General features: G+C 37.0%; 2 protein-coding genes across 2 annotated transcripts in view; one reads left to right on the forward strand and one right to left on the reverse strand.

The window, feature by feature from the left end:
• Positions 1 to 404: 404 nt before the first annotated feature.
• Positions 405 to 8,976, reverse strand: LOC126811525 (serine/threonine-protein kinase TNNI3K). The gene is made up of 6 exons (XM_050537213.2): positions 8,885 to 8,976; positions 7,688 to 7,812; positions 5,675 to 5,809; positions 4,079 to 4,131; positions 2,408 to 2,586; positions 405 to 1,369 (listed from the first exon to the last, which is right to left on the reverse strand). The coding sequence occupies exons 1-6, from the start codon at positions 8,936 to 8,938 to the stop codon at positions 1,268 to 1,270; spliced, it is 648 nt and encodes a 215-aa protein (XP_050393170.1). The 5' UTR covers positions 8,939 to 8,976; the 3' UTR covers positions 405 to 1,267.
• Positions 8,977 to 9,023: 47 nt separating this feature from the next.
• The window catches only part of LOC126811516 (protein O-mannosyl-transferase TMTC1), a 74,940-nt gene continuing 62,766 nt past the window's right edge, over positions 9,024 to 21,197 (forward strand). Inside the window, exon 1 of the mRNA XM_050537188.1 lies at positions 9,024 to 9,494. Coding sequence (XP_050393145.1) covers positions 9,187 to 9,494 — 308 coding nt within the window. The 5' untranslated portion in view covers positions 9,024 to 9,186. The remainder of the gene's footprint in view (positions 9,495 to 21,197) is intronic.

The raw sequence follows: 21,197 nt of genomic DNA on the forward strand, positions 1-21,197 counted from the left end.
TTTATTATTATATAGAGCCGACTTGATAGTACATGTATAACAATCGGGTAGAACTATATGGTCCACTATACATCACTGATATAGTCTACTTTCAGTTTAGTTCTATATTTGTACACTTGAGCTGTATTCGTTACGTCTGGAGAACATGTTTCTAAAAATATACGTCATGTTTACGACATTGAATACATAGAGGATATTTGTCGTCTTAGAGTGAATAACATATTTTATTCCATCGAGAAGCAAGAAAACTTATATTTTCACGAATGCGTAGCATGAGTGAAAATATAAACGTTTTCTTGCTTAGAGATGAAATAAAATATGTTATTCACGACAAAACGACAAATGTTCTATTTATTTTATGATTTTACAATCATTTTAGGTAAAAACAACATGGACTACTGCTAGCCAGTGGAATAACACTTTTATTTCACTGATAAAACGCGGTATTCCACTACTGATCATAAAATAAATTCTATTCCCATCTCTTATTGGAAATTCCCAAACATAACCCTAGTATAGTAGCCTAAATCTATTTGCCGTGACATCTGCTAACATCCTCGTCACTCTCATAAAAACAATAGTTACCAATTAACATCCAGTAATTCTCGTTCTTTAAATGTAACTAGTCTTTATATCAGAATGTTTTGACGATCACGAGTTCTCGCAAACCCAACTTCTCACAGCGGTAACAAATATTATTTTCAAATAATTAACATAATGATTATGGGAAATAGAAGTGGACGAATACAGCAGATATTTCAAGTGTACTCCATCCAGTGGGCTGTGGTCAGAATTTCACAAAAATACAAATATAAAAACACAAATTTATATGGAAAACAATCACTGGGTTTATTTCACACTACGTTTCAACAAGTTCCTCTTGTGGTTCCCATGTAAGTAATGACTTAATTGAGAACGACAAGAGGAACTTGCTGAGTTTATTTCACACTCAGTGACTGTTTTCTATATAAATTTGTGTTTTTATATTATATGTTCAATTACTAAATGCCGTATAAAAATAAAAATGAGGTAGGTCTAGTTATATCCATTAACACAGAAAATCTCCCATTGTTCGAACATTCTACACAGTTTTTCAATATTGTGGAACAAATAAATGTTCCCACATAAAATTTTAGCCGTGGTAAGGGAACACAGGTGAGGGGCTACAATGCTTGGCTTACCCCAGGTGATGCAACCCACGCTTGTCACTACCGTGCCTATAAGAGTAGTGAATCAAGCTGATCCTAGGAGTAAAAAATAACGATTTTTAATTTTGTAATAATGATAAAGTTGGCTTATAATTGGCACGCCTGATTGGTTTGTCTTCTGGTAATCCTGCCAGAACATCGCCCGTCACTGATGCCATAACCTGAAAAATAAAAATAGGCTGGGTCATATTCTCAAATTTTGAATTCTGATTGGAAAGGTGTTGTTGGTTGTCTCCCCTTAATGTGTTTTTTTATGGGTTGTCTCCCATTAATGTGTTTAGTTGCTTGAATTGCAAAAACGGGTGTTGGGTGATCAAATGGGATTACATATGCACTTTAGATCATTAAGTCAAGTGGTGTAGTTTCAATCTCCACTTGCAGGTGGCAATAATTAGGGTTGCCTGCGCAATTACGAGGGGTTTCTCTGGGTCCTTCAATTTCCTCCCACAGCTAAAGACCCCTACGCACATGCGAATTATTGAAACAAAATTCATATCATATGTTTGTCCCGAAATGACCTAGTTTGTGTCGAGTGTTAACCTTTCTATTTTAAAAACCATTATACCACATAATACAAAGTCAGTGATATCAGCTGTTCTTTAAAAAGTAAGCACCCCTTTACTTTTTAATTACTTTCCCCTGTAGTTAAAGGGAGGCAAGACATGTTTATACAATTTTTGCCCGTTTTAAAGGACCACTAACAATTTCCTTGTTCACTCCACAGACATTACTCTTGACAATTGATCTTGTATTCCTGAACGAACACAATGGAAATAATTCGTCTTAGTTAAAATTAGAGCCATTATAGTAACTGGCGTGGTTTCGATTTCTCAGTTGTATGTGAAATTTTTATCATAAAGTCTGTCATTGAGTCAGCTGGCGTGGTTTCGAATCCCCGGTTGTACGTGACAAGGAGTAGGGTCGCCTGTCCAACCTTATGGGTTTTCTCCGGGTCCTCCGGTTTCCTCCCACTGCTAAAGACTTCTACGCACAAGCGAATTATTGAAAGAAAATTGAACCATATGTTAGTCCCGAAATGACCTGGTTTGTGTCGAATGGACGTTAAACCCCATCTCTCTCTCTCTCTCTCCCTCTCTCTCTCTCTCTCTCTCTCTCTAATACTATGTTTTATTGGTGCTGCAAGATCTTGTATAAACCCCATTGTTTGTTCTATTGGTGCTGCAGGGTCAGTAACTCACCATATTATGATCTTTATAGGATCTTGTATAACCTTCGCTGTTAATTACATAAGCTGATCCTGGTCGTGAAAAATGAACTCGTTCTGAAGATGGTATTATAGCGGGATCATTTTGCTTGACCCTTTTCACGATATCCATTCTAATTAAATCAGATTTACTCGTTCTTTTACATCCAGCAGCTGAAATTCAAATGGAAAAAATTTAAACATACATAATGCAAGAGCTAAATCTGCTTATTGCAGGTCTTTCTTTAGGCCTCAAATGTTGTAGCACAATGGGTCGTCTGTCAGACGTGGAAAGCAGGCCTTCGACACCTCGGTTGCCACATCCGGCGTATAACCCATGCATCTTTTCTTACTACATATCTTAGTAGCCTTGTCGTCTTTACTTCCCCTTCACGTTGTGTATTTACTTTTTACTGTTTTCTCAGTTAAGACGTTTTTCTTACTAGGAATAACAATGCAACAGTTCGTTTTTACATTTTATATATCATAGCCGGATACATAGATACAAGCGTAGTACAATAACAGTAAAGTCAGTCTATCAAACTCCATCCATCCAGCCAGACTCGCTGGGGCAAGCCTGCTGATAGAAATTGCTACATCTTTTCCCTTCCAGAATCAAGTGCTGTCTGACGATTGCCCAAAGATATGATGATCTTCTAGCTTTGGGATTTGGACGTTCAATTATCTAATTGGTGAAATATGACGTAAACAATTATAGAGATTGGTTACTCAAGCCAAATGATGCAATTCGTAAATTTCCAGTCATGTGTTAAACATGATATTCTCATACCCATGGAACCAGCTAATGTTTACCAAATTATATTCTTTCTAATATAACAATCTGTCTCTTATTCACTCAGTTTGATTTAAATGCATAATAGAAAATATTAATTAATATAATGCTGCTAACTAAAAGAGCAAAAATTCTTGCAATAGTCTTAGATTATTATATAAACTATTAATTAGACATTTATTAACATGACAAAATCATAATCAACACTCGATACCATCAGATATCTCTGATATTAACCTTCAAAGGCTAATATCTTTGCTCGCAATAGAGTAATTTGAATGAAATTTTCAATATATTCATTTTGCATTGTCTATTATAGCAAGAATGGCTAGCTCTTTATCTAAATCTTACATAATGTATCTTGAATTTTAATGTGAATAAAAGTAGAAAAATGGTGTTCAGTGTCCACACAACACTGGCAGAGATACACAAACTAGGTCATTTCGGGACTAACATATGGTTTAATTTTATTTCAATAATTTGCCTGCGCGTAGGGGTCTTTAGCAGTGGGAGGAAACCGGAGGACCTGGAGAAAATCCATGAGGTTGGACAGGCGACCCTACTCCTGGTCATGTACAACCAGGGATTCGAAACCACGCCAGTTGACTCAATGACAGGCTTTATGATACAGCGCACACATGCTAACCATTCGGCCATCCAACCCCCCTCTACCATTGAGTCAAGTAGCATGGTTTTGATCCCAAGCTTGTTTGTGAATAGGCTGGTCGCCTGCCCAACCTTGTGGTTTTTTATCTGCGTACACCAGATTCCTCCCACTGCTAAAGACGCATAAGTAAAAGTGAATTATTTAAATAAAATTGATCAGTATGTTAGTCCCAAAATAACCTAGTCTGTTACTCTACAGGTACCTACCTCCAAAAAATGACCAAACTGCATCCAAAGCTGAGGCAAAATCAACAGCAGTTCTGAAAGAAAGAAAAAAATTCTTATTTGCCTATGGTTACATGTGTAAAGTGGGGCTTGACCTTACAACTGCGAGCAACTAGGGTTTCGGCAAACAATCTGATTTAAATACAGATCTGTATTTTGTTTACTACACGAAGATCTGACCGGTTGTACTGGAAGGTCGCATCAGGGGTCATACGAGTGGCTTTTGACCGTATGACGTCAGACATTGATTAATCAATCAGCATTGACGTTTCTAGTGGTTTATCCACAGTTCCGTGCATCGCACGCCAAGAACTTGCCGGTAACAGACCCTTTCATTGGCCAATCCCTCGCTTCAACCAGAAGGCCTGTAATATAACAACTCTTCCAGATCCTATTGTAGTAAAGACAATTAAAATGAAATTTTGAACTATAAAAAACGAAACGAATGAGCGCCTCTTACCACACAAAGCAACTAGTGCCAGTCAGTTGAAGCCAGTTGACCATGTTTAATTTTCTGCCAAATTATAGGGGATAATGTAGGGACAATAAATAGAAAAATACAGAGAAAGTTTTCAAGTTTGTTCCTGATGACCTATTGCAAAAGGGGTTTCGAATCCCATCAAAGGCAAACTCACCAACTTTCTCTCCATAAATACCTATACTTGGACATCTCTGACAAAAAGAGAGAGAGAAATGGGGTTTAACGTCCACTCAACACAAACTAGGTCATTTCAGGACTAACATATGGTTCAATTTTATTTCAATACTTCGCTTGCGCATAGGGGGTCTTTAGCAGTGGGAGGAAACCAGAGGTCCCCGGAGAAAACCCACATGGTTGAACAGTAGATCCTACCCCTACTATTTATATAATACTAGCAGATGATCCAGCTCTGCACGGGATGTGCCTACAACTCTGAAACTGAAATTAGCAGATGATCCAGCGCTGCACGGGATGTGCGCCGAAACTGAAATTAGCAGATGATCCAGCACTGCATGGGATATGCCTATAACTCTGAAACCGAAAGTAGCAGATGATCCAGTGCTGCACGGGATGTGCCTATAAGTCCGAAACTGAAAGTAGCAGATGATCCAGCGCGACACGGGATGTGCCTATAACTCTGAAACTGAAAGTAGCAGATGATCCAGTGCTGCACGGGATGTGCCTATAACTCCGAAACTGAAAGAAGCAGATGAACCAGCGCTGCACGGGATGTGCCTATAACTCCTAAACTGAAAGTAGCAGATGATCTAGCGTTGCACGGGATGTGCCTATAACTCCGAAACTGAAAGTAGCAGATGATCCAGTGCTGCACAGGATCTGCCTATAACTCCGAAACTGAAAGTAGCAGATGATCCAGTGCTGCATGGGGTGTGCCTATAACTCCGAAACTGAAAGTAGCAGATGATCCAGTGCTGCACGGCCAACGCTACCTAGTCCATGTTCCTCCCCGTTCCGAGCTACCCCTATACACCAAATTTCAACCTCGGGACAGCCTTAGTGTAACCACCAACCCTGAACAAACAAACAAACAAACAAACGACAGTCGCAAATATTAGTATAGATATATATTTTTTCACCTGCCGAGATTATCTTTGATATATAAATCAGGTGTGTGCTGCATCAGATTTAATATGACCTTTCCATGACCTTGAAAAGAAGCACAATGTAACGGTGTCCAGTTGTTTCCCTTATTGGTCAGATTTACATCGGCTCTGTAAGAAAAATATACATGTTAGGTGGCAAATGAGAGAGAGAGAGAGAGAGAAGAGAGAAGGAGGGTGAAATGGGGTTTAAGGTATTCTTGACACAAACTAGGTCATTTCAGGACTAACATTACATATGGTTCAATTTTATTTCAATAATTCGCTTGCGCGTAGGGGTCTTTAGCAGTGGGAGGAAACCGGAGGACCTGGAGAAAACCCACGAGATTGGACAGGCGACCCTATTCCTTGTCAAGTACAACCAGGGAATCGAAACCACGCCAGTTGACTCAATGACAAACCTTATAATACAACGCGCACATTCTAACCATTCAGCCATCCAACCCCTACTTGAGAAATGAGACTGCAGTTTGATTTTACGGTCCATGATGCAAAAATGGAGTGTCTGGCAAGATAACAGCATCTTGGAAGCAGAATAGGAAGAATAGGAAGAAAAACTAATAAACTGAGATCTTGTTTCTCAATTTAATTTTAATTTTAATATGACAATATTCTGTGAATACATGTGAAGAGTCCAGGGAAAGAATGATCTAAGTCACATTTTTGTCGCATAAAAGGCAAAACAGACTTTTAGACAAGAATGCTTGATGCGAACAGAACAACAAGTGGGTTTAATTACATCTTCAAACTGATGTTTAATACAAATCATAATTACCAGTACAACAACTGACTTCAATTTTTCTGCCAAATTAAGGTCAAATAAAGGGTACGATGGACGTATTTGTCCAGGAGGCCATTTCAGAAGGGCCTTGGTTCGATATGACTGATCATTTTTACCTGAAATTGATTGTTCCACAGAAAGCTTATACAATTTACTACCAGATGGCGCCTTTAACTAGGGTTCGTTGAAAAAGTGACTTAGATTGTTCTTCCCCGGGGCTCTTCATATAAATTTTAGTGAAGCAAAAAGCACACTAAGGGGAAACAACTCTTCTAGAGTTCAAACCTCTGTGTTTGTTAATATGGGTTGTACTTGTGGTGCATGCCTGCTCAGTTAGACAGAATGAAAAAATGTGGCCAACACACACTGTCAGTGCTGGCGTAAAGGCTTTACTTGCTCAGTCAATATATGCAATGTTTCATCTCTTGGAATTAAACAAGCCAACAGTGAGGCTGATGTCCCCCGCCGAAATAGGAAAATAATTAGAGGACACATATAAATTTATCACAAATTATCTTTTACAAAGTATTGAACAATCAAACAGTATATCTTTACTTATAGTCTAACAATCAAAGTAGGAGAGTTATTGTTTTCCAAAGTCTCGACCAATCAAATTGCGTATCGCTCTGCTTACCCTGAGCAGAAAATGCTCATTATCAAACTTAGTCAAGGTATTACTGTAATGAAACTATACACCAAGTTTCATCAATCTCACTTAATTAGAACTAAAGTTATCGTGTCCCAAAGCATCAACCAATCAAATTGCTTATCTCTGCTTACCCTAAGCGGAAAATGCTCATCTTCGAACTCCATCAAGGCATTGACCTAATCAACACATACACCAAGTTTGAACATTCTAGCTCAATTAGGAAGAGAGTTATCGTGCCCCAAAGTATCAACCAATCAAATTGCTTATCTCTGCTTACCCTAAGCGGAAAATGCTCATCTTCGAACTCCATCAAGGCATTGACCTAATAAACACATACACCAAGTTTGAACATTCTAGCTCAATTAGGAAGAGAGTTATTGTGTCCCAAAAAGTGTGACGGACAGACAGACGGACAGACAGACGGACAGACGGACAGACAGACAGACGGACGAACCCATTTTAATAGTCCCCTGCTTTCTTCGAAAGGCGGGGGACAAAAAAATAAATAAATAAATCAGACAGAAAGGCTGATCTCCAAGGAAATTGTTTATTATATTACCTGTTTTCTAGCAAGAATTCTACAACATCTGCGTAACCCCAGAAGGCAGCTATAGCTAGTGGTGTCATTCCATCTGAAGATCGGACATTTATATTCTCACCATTATCTATCAAATACTTCAAACCCTGAAATATATACCATTATCTATCAGATACTTCAAACCCTGAATATATATCATTATCTATCAAATACTTCAAACCCTGAAACATATATCATTATCTATCAAATACTTCAAACCCTGAAATATATACCATTATCTATCAAATACTTCAAACCCTGAAATATATACCATTATCTATTAAATACTTCAAACCCTGAATATATATCATTATCTATCAAATACTTCAAACCCTGAAATATTTATCATTATCTATTAAATATTTCAAACCCTCTAACATCATTTAATTATACAACAGTTTGACAGCTGTGTAGTCATTCGGATGATACGAAAAACTAAGGGAGAGAGAGAAATGGGGTTTAACGTCCACTCGACACAAACTAGGTAATTTCGGGACTAACATATGGTTTAATTTTATTTCAATAATTCGCTTGCGCGTAGGGGTCTTTAGCAGTGGGAGGAAACTGGAGGACCCGGAGAAAACCCATGAGGTTGGACAGGCGACCCTACTCCTTGTCACGTACAACCAGGGATTCCAAACCACGCCAGCTGACTCAATGACAGACTTTATGATACAGCACGCACACGCTAACCATTCAGCCATCCAACCCCCCGAAAAAATAAGGCCCCATGTATACAATGGAATGCACGTAAAAGATCCCTTAGCAGTTGGAATTCGATATAAGAGGGGTGCCTTAGTGCGAGGTCCAATTTGGGGAAATTGGTCAAATGTGCCAAAAAACAACCCTGTATGTATGTGATGTTTATATTGTCAATAAACTTTTAATCCATCATATCTTTTTAAATTCATCATATCTTTATTTGGGAAGTTTAGTATCAAATAATTTCAGGGGTACTTTTTACATTAAATACGGTTCATTCAGGTTTCTGTTGTTATACAAAACAATGCTAAGCCCCGCCTCTTCCATTCATTCATAAACGAACTTTTCTTTCCTCAGTTCACATCCAATAAAATCTGAAAAGTGTTCTGAATCATGAATGAAAATTTGTGTATTTATTACTTGTCTATTCAAATCTACGAAAGAATTGAAAAAACTTGATACATTTTGTGATTTTACCGATAAATCTCCATTGGCTGCCGCTGTAGCTGCTCTCGACGTTGACCCGGCCATTCTTCTAGTAACAGTATCTGACTGGATTAGCTAATCACGTGAATGAGATCATGTGACTTTGACTGACAGCTCGTTTACATGTGCTCGAAATGACAGTTTGAAAACAAGAGGCGGGTATCTTGTTAGCCAGTTAATTGTCTGTTTAATAGTTTATGATATATATAAAGATTGTCGTGATGTGTTTTACGGACAATCCAGATTGATGATCAGTAATTAACGAACTGACAGACAACTCGGATAAATGTTTGATGACTATGGAAGTCAATAACAACATTGTAAAAGGGGTTCGTGAAATAAAGTCGAGACCTAAAACACCTTTTCAATGGCTGAATAGAGGAACTTTATACGCTATACCAGTTTTACTAGCCGCGATATGTTACTATAATTCTTTAAATGGCGAATTCGTTCATGATGATATTTTTGCAATTAAGAAAAATCCTGATGTAAACGGTAAAGCACCTGCTTCAGGATTTTGGTGGAATGATTTTTGGGGGAAGAGAATTCATCTGAATAACAGTCACAAGTCATATCGTCCTCTCACAACTCTCTCATTCAGGTAAGTTATGCAAATTTTTTGCAAGAATTTTTTTTTTTATTTTAAAAAAAGGGACAAAAACTAAATTGTATTAATATGTATAGGACTATCTTTGTTTTGTGGGTTTTTTGGGGGGTTTTTTACAGCAGCAATTACAGCACCTGTCAAACAATTTCTTTTTACAGCCCATCTACAGCAAGAATAATTTGTGGTCATAAATCAGATTTTAATCATAATAATAGAGAGAGAGAGAGAGAGGGAGAGAGAGAGAAAAATGGGGTTTAACTCTACTCACACAGACTAGGTCATTTCGGGACTAACATATGGTTTAATTTTATTTCAACAATTCGCTTGTGCGTACGGGTCTTTAGCAGTGTGAGGATACCGGAGGACCCGGAAAAAAAACCCACGAGGCTGGACGACCCTACTTCTTGTCACGTACAACCGGGGATACGAAACCACGCCAGTTGACTCATTGACAGGCCTTATGATACAGCGCGCATGCTAACCATTCGACCATCCAATCCCCCAATCATACTAATAAGTTAAACATATTATGCAAGAGCTAAATGTTATCTAAATTATTAATTAGACATTAATTAACTTATCCAGACCATAATCAACTCTCGATGGCATCGCTAGCCTGCGATATTTACTGGATTAGAACCTGGTCTGCTGCTTCTGATTAAATCAAAAAATGGATAATCGAGACTATGTTTTTTTATCGTACCGACTTTAGTAATGATGATCGAAGCTAGGCCCAAAATTCAATAGCTAAACACTCGGTTCAGGGTGGATCAATTTGACTGTAATTTTCAGCAAATTCCCTTTAATTATCTAGTGTTTAACTATTATTGTGAGAACTGTCAGCTCTTTATCTAATCTTCCATAATGTATCTTTAATATGAACTTAGATATTCTATCTGTTTAAGCTCCTTTACTTAAACTTTCCATGAATAATATCCAATGTTTATTTTACTCACTACTTATTATTAACACATTATTTTATTAACCAACTAATTAAAGAATTAGAGTTTTCAAACATCTTATTTGAGGAATTGGGAGTTTTATAAAATTCAATAAGATTGTAGATGACTTCATAATTTAGAGTCCGAAATTCTGAGGACATATTTTTTTTAGTCCTAAAGGTTGTTAGTCCGTAACATAGACGTAGATACCCCCCATCTCCAGATTCGGTCAACTGTCCATTTTTCAGGCAAAGTATTTAATTTTTTCGGGCATAAACATCAAAGAATGTAATGTAAATTTATATTGTTATGTAATTAATTAAAAATAAACAACCATCACAGCTTTGTGAAAAATTTGTTTTACTTAATGACTGATTCATTCAGAAAATTCAGGTGACAAAGAAAATTTTTGGGTTTATGTAAATAGCCTAAGCCCACACAAATGCAATTGTCCGCCTAAGGATATGGTCCATAATGTCGCGAGCCGAAATGTTATATAATCATTTCGTATAATCATGCAAAGACTTGACATTGGTTGTTATAAATCAAAAAGAGTACAGTATATCGCATCCTTTGAATTTTTGACTGCTCTATTACCAGGAAAAGAAATAATGAAATGTTATTATAATTTGCATAAAGGAACTGGGGTGATTGTGAATAATGTATTCCCCTGGAACTTAAATATATCTTTCAAAATAGGCCTACAGCATGTTTTGCTTCTCACTAATAATTAGCTGATCATCTGTTTTACCATTTATAGACTTTGAAACCTCTGCTGTCAAATTTTTACGCTTTTAGATTTTCTTGTAATTTTTTTAGACATTGTATTTCATGTACACTTCATTTTTCTTTCACATTTGATGTAACTATGAACGATTCATTTATTTATCAATGTCATTGCTGTTTATTTGTTGAAATATTTTTTCAGCGCTTAAGGGCATTTCTTTTGATAAATATATAAGCGCTGTAAAAACCTTCCCTATAATAATTATTATTTAACATCCTAATAAACTTTATTTAACAGTGTGCCAAAGTCTTGGTTTGGTATTATAATTTCTTTGGGCATTTCAATTTGTGTGAGTTATCTAATATACACTGACTTAAAATGACACAAAATATATGCTTTATAATAATACTCAGCCTTATCATGGTTATATATGTAATGCACACTTTATAATACACAGTGAGATCTCTGATAATACTCAATCCTTATCATAATTATACATGTAATGCACACTTTATAATACACAGTGATCTATCTGATATACACTGATGATACTTATCATGGTTATACATATAATCCATACTTTATAATACACAGTGAAATACCTGTATCTGATGTACACTTTAACCCTATCATGGTTATACATGTAATGCGCACTTTATAATACATATCTGATATACACTGATAATTCTCAGCTTTATCATGGTTATACATATAATACACACTTTATAATACACAGTGTGATGCTGGACTAATATCCCACTGATCCAATATTTGATACAGAACATATTTCCATAATTCACACTTTTTATCACATTTATGATGTAATACACAGTAAACTATCTACATAATTTACATGTCAGGAATGCACAGTTCTTTATTGATGTCATGTAGTATACAGAGTTTTTATTAAACATTAGAAATACGCTGTATTTATAATTATTATTTAAGAGAATTTAACAGTTTTGGTTTGACTGACATCCATCCCTCTGTCTCGTTTAGTTATTGCGGGATCCCTTATCCAATGTAAAAAATATAATATGTCCTTTACATTCAAATCTAGCCATATACATGAGGCAATTCCCCCCTCACCCCCCTCCTTTCAGATGGATGCTAAGATGCAATTGGGATAAGAATTCTGGAAAACATTTTTGGAAGACATCTCCTACCCCAACATTGGAGAATCATGCCATTGTCTACTGGTTATACCTAGTGACAGGTACCAGGTAGGAGAAAGGGTATACTGATTTCATCGTTTAATTTAATCATATATTTTACCCCCAAAACCTTTTTTTATCTTAAAATATGAATCTTCTAAGGTATTGATTTAGTTTATCGTTGAAATAAAACAGTTTTGCTAATTTCTCATCCTATCAGAAGTTTTTTAAACCTGTTGATATTTGAAAAAAATAATGTTATGGAGGCCTGGGCAGAGAAACAAAAAGAAAGAAAAAATAAGTCTGGCCATGTAAAAAAAATCTAGACAATTGGAATTCAGTGTAGAGTAGGTGGAAATAGGACAATTTGGGCAAAACTCTCCAAATACCATGGCAACAAATTGACCGGTTTGTTTCAAAATGGATCAAGAACCCTGCTTATGCCCGTCTTCATTGGTCCAGTTCGTGCATGTCATTGAGTCAACTGGCGTGGTTTCGAATCCCTGGTTGTATGTGACAAGGAGTAGGGTCGCCTGTCCAACCTCGTGGTTTTTCTCCGGGTCCTCCGGTTTCCTCCCACTGCTAAAGACTCCTACGCACAAGCGAATTATTGAAAGAAAATTAAACCATATTTTAGTCCTGAAATGACCTAGTTTGTGTCGAGTGGACATTAAACCCCCTCTCTCTCTCTCTCTTTCTCTCTCTCTCTCTTTCTCTCTCTCTCTCTCTCTCTCTCTCTCTCCAGTTTGTTCAGAAAAGTAGGAAGTTATTCCTCAATTTATTTGATAATAAATACAAATGATAAATATCTTTTATCACAATTATTCTTCTTAGAAATTTATCTTCTTTTTATGACACCTCTAATTCGTGTTGCCTAAGGTCATGGCTTATTTATTATGACGCTTGGACGTTTCTAATCGTATATTTTATTATATGGATTATAGATATATACGCCACTGGTATATTAATAAGTTGATATACATTCCATTCCAACACGCTAGGTTTGGTGGCTGGTTGGTGTAACAAGTGTAGGCTTTGGGTCATAAGATCTGTCATTGAGGGAAGTGGTGTGTTTTCATTGCTGATGACCCATGAGCATGTCATGTTACCCTCAAAATAACCTAGTTTGTGTTGAGTGGATGCTAAACCCCATTTCTCTTTCTCCCCCAAATCCAACATGTCTAGGTGACTTATGACTTTGCAGCCATTCCTAGAATCTAAGTAATGAGCTAAGTGAAGCATACCACAAGATTGCCTTTAATACTGCGATGTCACACAGCTTGACCATTAAGTGGTGAAAGGGTGTGCACCCCCTCCTCTCCCTCTATATATCTGTTGTATCATTTTATCATCCACCCTCCTCTCTTCTGTATTTAACCTTTATTCTGGTTTGGTTGGGAATTAAGAAATTTGTTATTGTAGAGTCTATAGTGGCATTTGTTATTGTAAGGTGTTGTGTGGTTGACAAGAAATTTGTTATTGTAAGGTTCTGTGTGGTTGACAAGACATTTGTTATTATTGAGTGTTGTGTGGTTAACAAGAAATTTGTTATTATAAGGTGTTGTTTTGTTAACAAGAAATTTTTAATTATAGAGTTCTGAGTGGTTGACAAGAAATTTGCTATTGTAAGGTTTTGTGTGGTTAAAAAAAAAATTTGTATTTGTAAGGTTTTGTGTGGTCAACAAAAAAAATGTTATTGTAAGGTTTGGTGTGGTTAACAAGAAATTTGTTATTGTATGTTTTTTGTGGTTAACAAGACATTTGTTATTGTAAGATGTTGTGGGGTTAACTAGAAGTTTGTTATTGTTTTTATTGAATGTATTAAATTTGTTATTATTGAGTGTATTGTGGTTAGTGGTATGATAAACTAAGGGGATATATTTTATGTTATTTTTATTGTTGAGTTTAATATGATGGGTTGACATACATCACTAGTTAATATATAAAACAGACAATATAACCAATAAACACCTTTTATTGTTTTTTTATGTTTTACTTTTAGTTTACACATCACATGGTTAGATTTGTTGGGGTTTTTTTATTGTGATAAAAGAGAGAGAGAGAAATGGGGTTTAACGTCCACTCGACACAAACTAGGTCATTTTGGGACTAACATATGGTTCAATTTTATTTCCATAATTCGCTTGCGCGTAGGGGTCTTTAGCAGTGGGAGGAAACCGGAGGACCCGTAGAAAACCCACGAGGCTGGACAGGCGACCCTACTCCTTGTCACGTACAACCGGGGATTCGAAACCACGCCAGTTGACTCAATGACAGACTTAATGATACAGCGCGCACGTGCTAACCACTAAGCCATCCAACCCCCCTATTGTGATAAAGGTTCATTGTTATTCAAGTGTTCATATATCCACAAAACGAAATGAAATGAAATGGGATTTTATGTCCCATTCTGCTCCGACTGGGCTAATGTAGACAGTGTATGCAATGCAGTATTCTGTACGGCCTACTCTTATTTCCAATTCCAACTGTCAAAGGTTCTTTTACGTGCTTCCGGCGTGGTTCCACCTTGTCAGTGATGCAGGCCAGAGGGCCTGACAAGGACAGCTGTCTAGTCCTTCCGATGAGACGAAAAACCGAGGTCCCGTGTATACATTAGAATGCACGTAAAAGATCCCTTGGCAGTTGGAATTCAATATAAGAGTAGGCGATAGTGCCGCTGCCCGGGCAAAATTTCTCTCATAGCACACTGTATGGCGTATGCCCGTCTTCATTAGCCCAGCATAGGAGCAGAACAGTAGGACGTTAAACTCCATTTCATTCATTCATTCTTTTACGTGCATGCCAATATGTACACAGGACCTCGTTTTTTTTTGTCTCATGCCCTCCGTCCTACACCACTGACTTTGGGGAACCATGGCTGAAAATGCTGATGAACTTTCTTGGCCAACACAGAAATCGAACACAGGGAACAAGGATCGGATATATGGTAATCTTCCACTTCGTCTGCTAATTTGAGTATGCTTATACACTTCATAATCTTCTTCTTGGGGCGCCGCTGCACCAATTTCAGTAATTTCAACATGGAACTTGGCATACTTGTTCTTCGGACAATTGCGCATTTCCAAGATGGCTGCGATAACCTACTCTGTTCGGGTTAGTAGATACATGTACATGTAGTATGTCCATATTTGGGATGGTCATAAACACACATTCCTAAAAACAGGCAAAATTACTTCCTGGTTTTTGCAGAGTATAATTTATTTACATGTCAATATATTTGGCACGCTAATATATTTTAATTTGAAGTTTGTCTTCCTGTTTTAAGATTTTGTTATAAATTTATGACAGTAATTTAAAGCGTTTGTTTCTTGAAATAATAATCTTTGACAGGACTAATATATTTCTGTAAAATGGTGTCATTCTGTTGCTATGGTATTGTGGTATTCATCTTGTTCAATCGGTTACTGTCAACAGTGTGGTTTGATAATACCACGTTCAGTGGCAAGTCCAGATGGAGACCTTCCCCGCCCCTACTCCCACCCCCTCCCACCAGTCAAAAATATTCCATGAAATGTGTAAACTTGAGCTTTTTATTGGTTGGGTGTGAGAACCTTCACAACACCACTATGTGAGGGTTGGGGGGTGGGGTGGGGTGGGGGTGGCCGAATGGATAAATGCACGCACATTAGATCATTGAGTCAAGTGGCATGGTTTCAAATCCCCATTTATATAAGTGAGAATGCGTAGGGTTGCCTATCACCCCTCGTGTTTCTTCTCTGGGTCCTCCTGTTTCCTCCCACAGCTAAAAATGCCTATGTGCATCCAAATTATTGAAATAAAATTGAACTATATGTGATTCCCAAAATGGCTTAGTTCCTGTCGAGTGGACTATAAACTCAATTTCCCTCTTTAAGGAAGAGATCTCCCACTTGGCTCCCTAACCAAATATTATTTGTCCGCCACTGTCATGTTATTTGATTAACCATCCATAACAATATATACCACAAGGTAGACAAAATCTCGTCCAATTTCAACAGGTAAAAAAAAAACAAACACAATATACCCCTGTACTGAGGAACATCTACCTTTTCTTTCTTTTTTATTATTAAATTCTGGGTAAGAAACAATAATACAAGTCAATTTTGTGTATTGCCTTCTGAAAGCCTCAAATTTTTTTTTGTTCTTCAATTTATCACTGAGGTCATTCAACCATGAACATTGAGTTTGTAACAGTCACTGAAGTGGAACTAAACTTAACACCTAGATTGTAAAAGGGGTACCAGTGCTATTTAAGGGTTATAAAAAGAGCAGTGAAACGAAATAGAATTATTCTATAATCCAATGTTTTCTGCTTGATAGATTCGTTTGACTCCCCTGTATTCAGAGTTAAGCCAACTTTAGCCCGTCTAAAAGACAAGTCACATAGTCAATACCTATAAACCATGGTTACTTATCATAGGTGTACGGGCTGGATGACTGTTGGGGGGGGGGGGCAGAACTCCCAAAAATGTGGGTTAGCGTTTTCCTGCTATTCTAGCCCGTTAATACAGCAACTTTAAAGTGGTCTAATAAACCAAAGTGCTCAATGCCGACCTGAATTCCAATCATTCAATCAGACTGTTGCAGCTGCATTCACAAAAAATAATTGATGCCCAAAAATGTTTTAATCCATAGTCAATACGGGTTATTCAATTAAAAGAAAAGTAAAATTGGTGTTTTATTAGATTTCGGGCACTTTATTTTGCCAACTAGATGAAATAATTTTTTTTTTTTTAATTGGACCCGTCTGCCCGAAAAGTCAGATTGCCCAAACGTTAGCAGAGCTGCTGCCCCTCCCCCCGTGCTAATGCCTGTCTTCATTAGCCCAGTTTGAGCGGAACAGTAGGATGTTAAACCCCATTTCATTTCATTTTCATTTTCATTTTCATTATTTTCATTTTCATTTCACAAACTACTATTCATCAAACTTCAACTGTCAAGGTTAGCCTATACGACAACGTGCACGCAAGACCTTGTATTTTGGCCCATCTGAACGAGAAGGTCCCCTATTGACTAAGGGGGAAAGCACACTGGAAAATCTTGTGGAAGTTACCCAACAACACCAGGATCGAACCCACTATCTCCTAGTTAGTATGTCAGGAGAAAAAAAATATATAATGTATTGGTCCAAATCTCTCTCTCTCTCTCTCTCTCTCTCTCTCTCTCCCTCCCTCTCTCTCTCTCTCTCTCTCTCTCTCCCTACTTCTCTCTCTATCTCTCCCTCTCTCTCTCTCTCTCTCTCTCTCCCTCTTGTTTTGTTTTGAGCACACCACAATAAACAGATATATTATTATTATGGACATTAAACCACACTTTCTCTCCCTCTTATTACAGCTTTATCACTAAATGATAAATCCCTTTAGGGGTTGAGAATGAATATACCACGGTTAAATATACCACGGTTGAGTTACCACTAAGTAATACCCGGTATAAACTAATCATAAGGTCATCAATCACGGTTTCGTTTAACACCTCATAGAGTAGATTACTCAGTGTCCTGAACAACTATAAACATATAAACATCTTGAATAGATTTGTAACTGACCTTGTGATCAATATCTCCACTAATTGTTACATATATTTACTGGGCATATAGATAAATATGATCAATATCTCCACTACATGTAATTGTTACATATATTTACTGGGCATATAAATAAATATGATCAATATCTCCACTACATGTAATTGTTATAGATATTTACTGGGCATATAAATAAATATGATCAATATCTCCACTACATGTAATTGTTATAGATATTTACTGGGCATATAGATAAATATGATCAATATCTTTACTATTTGTTACATATATTTACTGGGCATATAAATAAATATGATCAATATCTCCACTACATGTAATTGTTATAGATATTTACTGGGCATATAGATAAATATGATCAATATCTCCACTACATGTAATTGTTATAGATATTTACTGGGCATATAGATAAATATACCTTTATAATCTTACTGAAGGTTGAGCTGTTACCATTGTCGAGCCTATTTACAAAACAAATATGGAGGGAAAGAGCAGGAGAAATGGGGTTTAAGGTTCACTAGACACAAATTCAGTCTTTTCGGGACTAACATATGGTTCAATTTTATTTCAATAATTTGCTTGAGGATACAGGTCTTCAGCAGTGGGAAGAAAACCCACAAAGTTGGACAGACGACCCTACTCCTTGTCACGTACATGTACAACCGGGGAATCAAAATCATGCCAGTTAACTCAATGACAGACCTTCTGATACAATTTGCACGTAATGCTAATCATTCGGCCATCCTACCCCACAGCAAATATTTTTTTATCTGATGCCAAGGCAATTAATATCAGAGACACAACACTGTCTCACTATCCCGGTTTCAGTCAACAAAATTCCTCAGGAATTTTTAACGTAGTTCTCCTTATCAGTTGTGCAAGACGGAGGGCCTGGCAAAGAACAGTGTCTAGCCTATCGGATGGAACAAAAGAAGAGATCCGTGTACACCTTCGAATGCACGTAAAAGAACCCTTGACAGTTGGAATTCAATTTCTGTCCGGGCAAGATTTCTCCCATACGCCCATCTTCTTTAGCCCAGTTTTTTGCAGAAAACTAGGACCTTAAATGGGCATTAGGTAAAATTACATACAGAGCTGACAGTTCTCACTATGATAGTTAAAAAACAGATAATAAAAACAGAATATGCTGAAAATTCCGGTCAAATTACTTCACTCTGAATAAAGATATTAGTGATTCAAATTTAGACTAGCCTTTATCGTCATTATTGTCCCCCGCCTTTCGAAGAAAGCAGGGGACTATTAAAATGGGTTCGTCCGTCTGTCTGTCCGTCTGTCTGTCTGTCTGTCCGTCTGTCTGTCCGTCACACTTTTTGGGACACAATAACTCTCTTCCTAATTGAGCTAGAATGTTCAAACTTGGTGTATGTGTTTATTAGGTCAATGCCTTGATGGAGTTCGAAGATGAGCATTTTCCGCTTAGGGTAAGCAGAGATAAGCAATTTGATTGGTTGATGCTTTGGGACACGATAACTCTCTTCCTAATTGGGCTAGAATGTTCAAACTTGGTGTATGTGTTGATTAGGTCAATGCCTTGATGGAGTTCGAGGATGAGCATTTTCCGCTTAGGGTAAGCAGAGATAAGCAATTTGATTGGTTGATGGATAACTTTTAATTGAGCTAGAATGTTCAAACTTGGTGTATGTGTTTATTAGGTCAATGCCTTGATGGAGTTCGAAGATGAGCATTTTCCGCTTAGGGTAAGCAGAGATAAGCAATTTGATTGGTTGATACTTTGGGGCACGATAACTCTCTTCCTAATTGAGCTAGAATGTTCAAACTTGGTGTATGTGTTGATTAGGTCAATGCCTTGATGGAGTTCGAAGATGAGCATTTTCCGCTTAGGGTAAGCAGAGATAAGCAATTTGACTGGTTGATGCTTTGGAACACGATAAATTTGGTTCTAATTAAGTGAGATTGATGAAACTTGGTGTATAGTTTCATTACATCAATACCTTGACTAAGTTTGATGATGAGAATTTTCTGCTTAGGCTAACGAGCAATAAGCAGTTTGATTGGTCAAGACTTTGGAACATAACAACTCTTCTTCTAATTTAGGTAGAATGTTTAAACTTGATGTAGATGTTCGTCTTGACTGAGTTCAATGATTAACATATCGAGCTAAAGCTAAGCAGAGATAAGCAATTTCCTGCTTTGGTACAAGATAACTTTGATTCTATCTGATAGAGAGTGATGAAACTTAGTGTATAGTTGATAATCAGTTTGATTGCTTGATACTTTGGAAAAAAAATAGATGTGCGATTAATTAATATGTGTCATCTATTTATTTGGGGATTTCGGCGGGGGACATCAGCCTCACTGTTGGCTTGTTAACGTTGGTACGATAAAATACATAGCCTCGATTAACCATATTAAATCATCTGTCACAAAATGTATTAAAATCCAGTAAATATGGTCTGGATAGGTTAATTAATGTCTAATTAATAATTTAGATAAGATTTAGCTCTTGTATAATGTATGTTTAAACAGCATTTCATTTCATTTCATTTTTTCATTCATTGAACCAAAGTTCATTTACCTCAACTTTCTATTTAATAGTTGAAAGCATTTTGATATGGATTTATTCAACAGGTGGATTATTAGCAACAATCTATCAGAAAATATGACATATACATGTAAAATACACAATCTATCAATGGTGACAATATGTCGATCTTTGTAGATTTTCTGCACGTCAAGTATTCATGTCACAAATTATTAATCCATGGCCTTCGACATATAATATAATATGGAAGTGTTACGATAAAATATATAGGTTGTATTAATAGGGGTTATTGAACGACAAGTATTTGTTTAGAAATATGAATCGGGCAGATTGGTGGCCGCAATCTATCTAAAAGTACAAGAGAGAGAGAGAAATGGGGTTTAACATCCACTCGACACAAACTAGGTCATTTCGGGACTAACATATGGTTTAATTTTATTTCAATAATTCGTTGCGCGTAGAGGTCTTTAGCAGTGGGAGGAAACCGGAGGACCAGGAGAAAACCCAGGAGGTTGGACTAAAAGTACAATATTCAAAACAACCTTTGTAGATTTTCTGTACATCAAGAGAGGGAGAAATGGGGTTTAACGTCCACTTGACACAAACTAGGTCATTTCGAGACTAACATATGGTTTGATTTTATTTCAATATTTCGCTTGCGTGTAGGGGTCTTTAGCTTGGGGGAAACCGGAGGACTCAGAGAAAACCCAGGAGGTTGGACAGGCGACCCTACTTCTTGTCACGTACAATCTGGGAATCAAAACCACGGCAGTTGACTCGATGACAGACCTTATAATACAACGCGCTTG

Source organism: Patella vulgata, chromosome 2, assembly GCF_932274485.2.
Source record: "Patella vulgata chromosome 2, xgPatVulg1.2, whole genome shotgun sequence".
In the NCBI taxonomy this organism is placed as follows: Eukaryota; Metazoa; Mollusca; class Gastropoda; family Patellidae; genus Patella; species Patella vulgata.

Coding starts and splice junctions, on each gene's coding strand:
- LOC126811525 (XM_050537213.2), bottom strand. CDS start 8,938: ATGGCCGGGTCAACGTCGAGAGCAGCTACAGCGGCAGCCAATGGAGAT. Junction 7,813..8,884: donor CAGCCAATGGAGATTTATCG/GTAAAATCACAA, acceptor TATATATTTCAG/GGTTTGAAGTATTTGATAGA. Junction 1,370..2,407: donor CCTATAAAGATCATAATATG/GTGAGTTACTGA, acceptor TTTATTTTTCAG/GTTATGGCATCAGTGACGGG.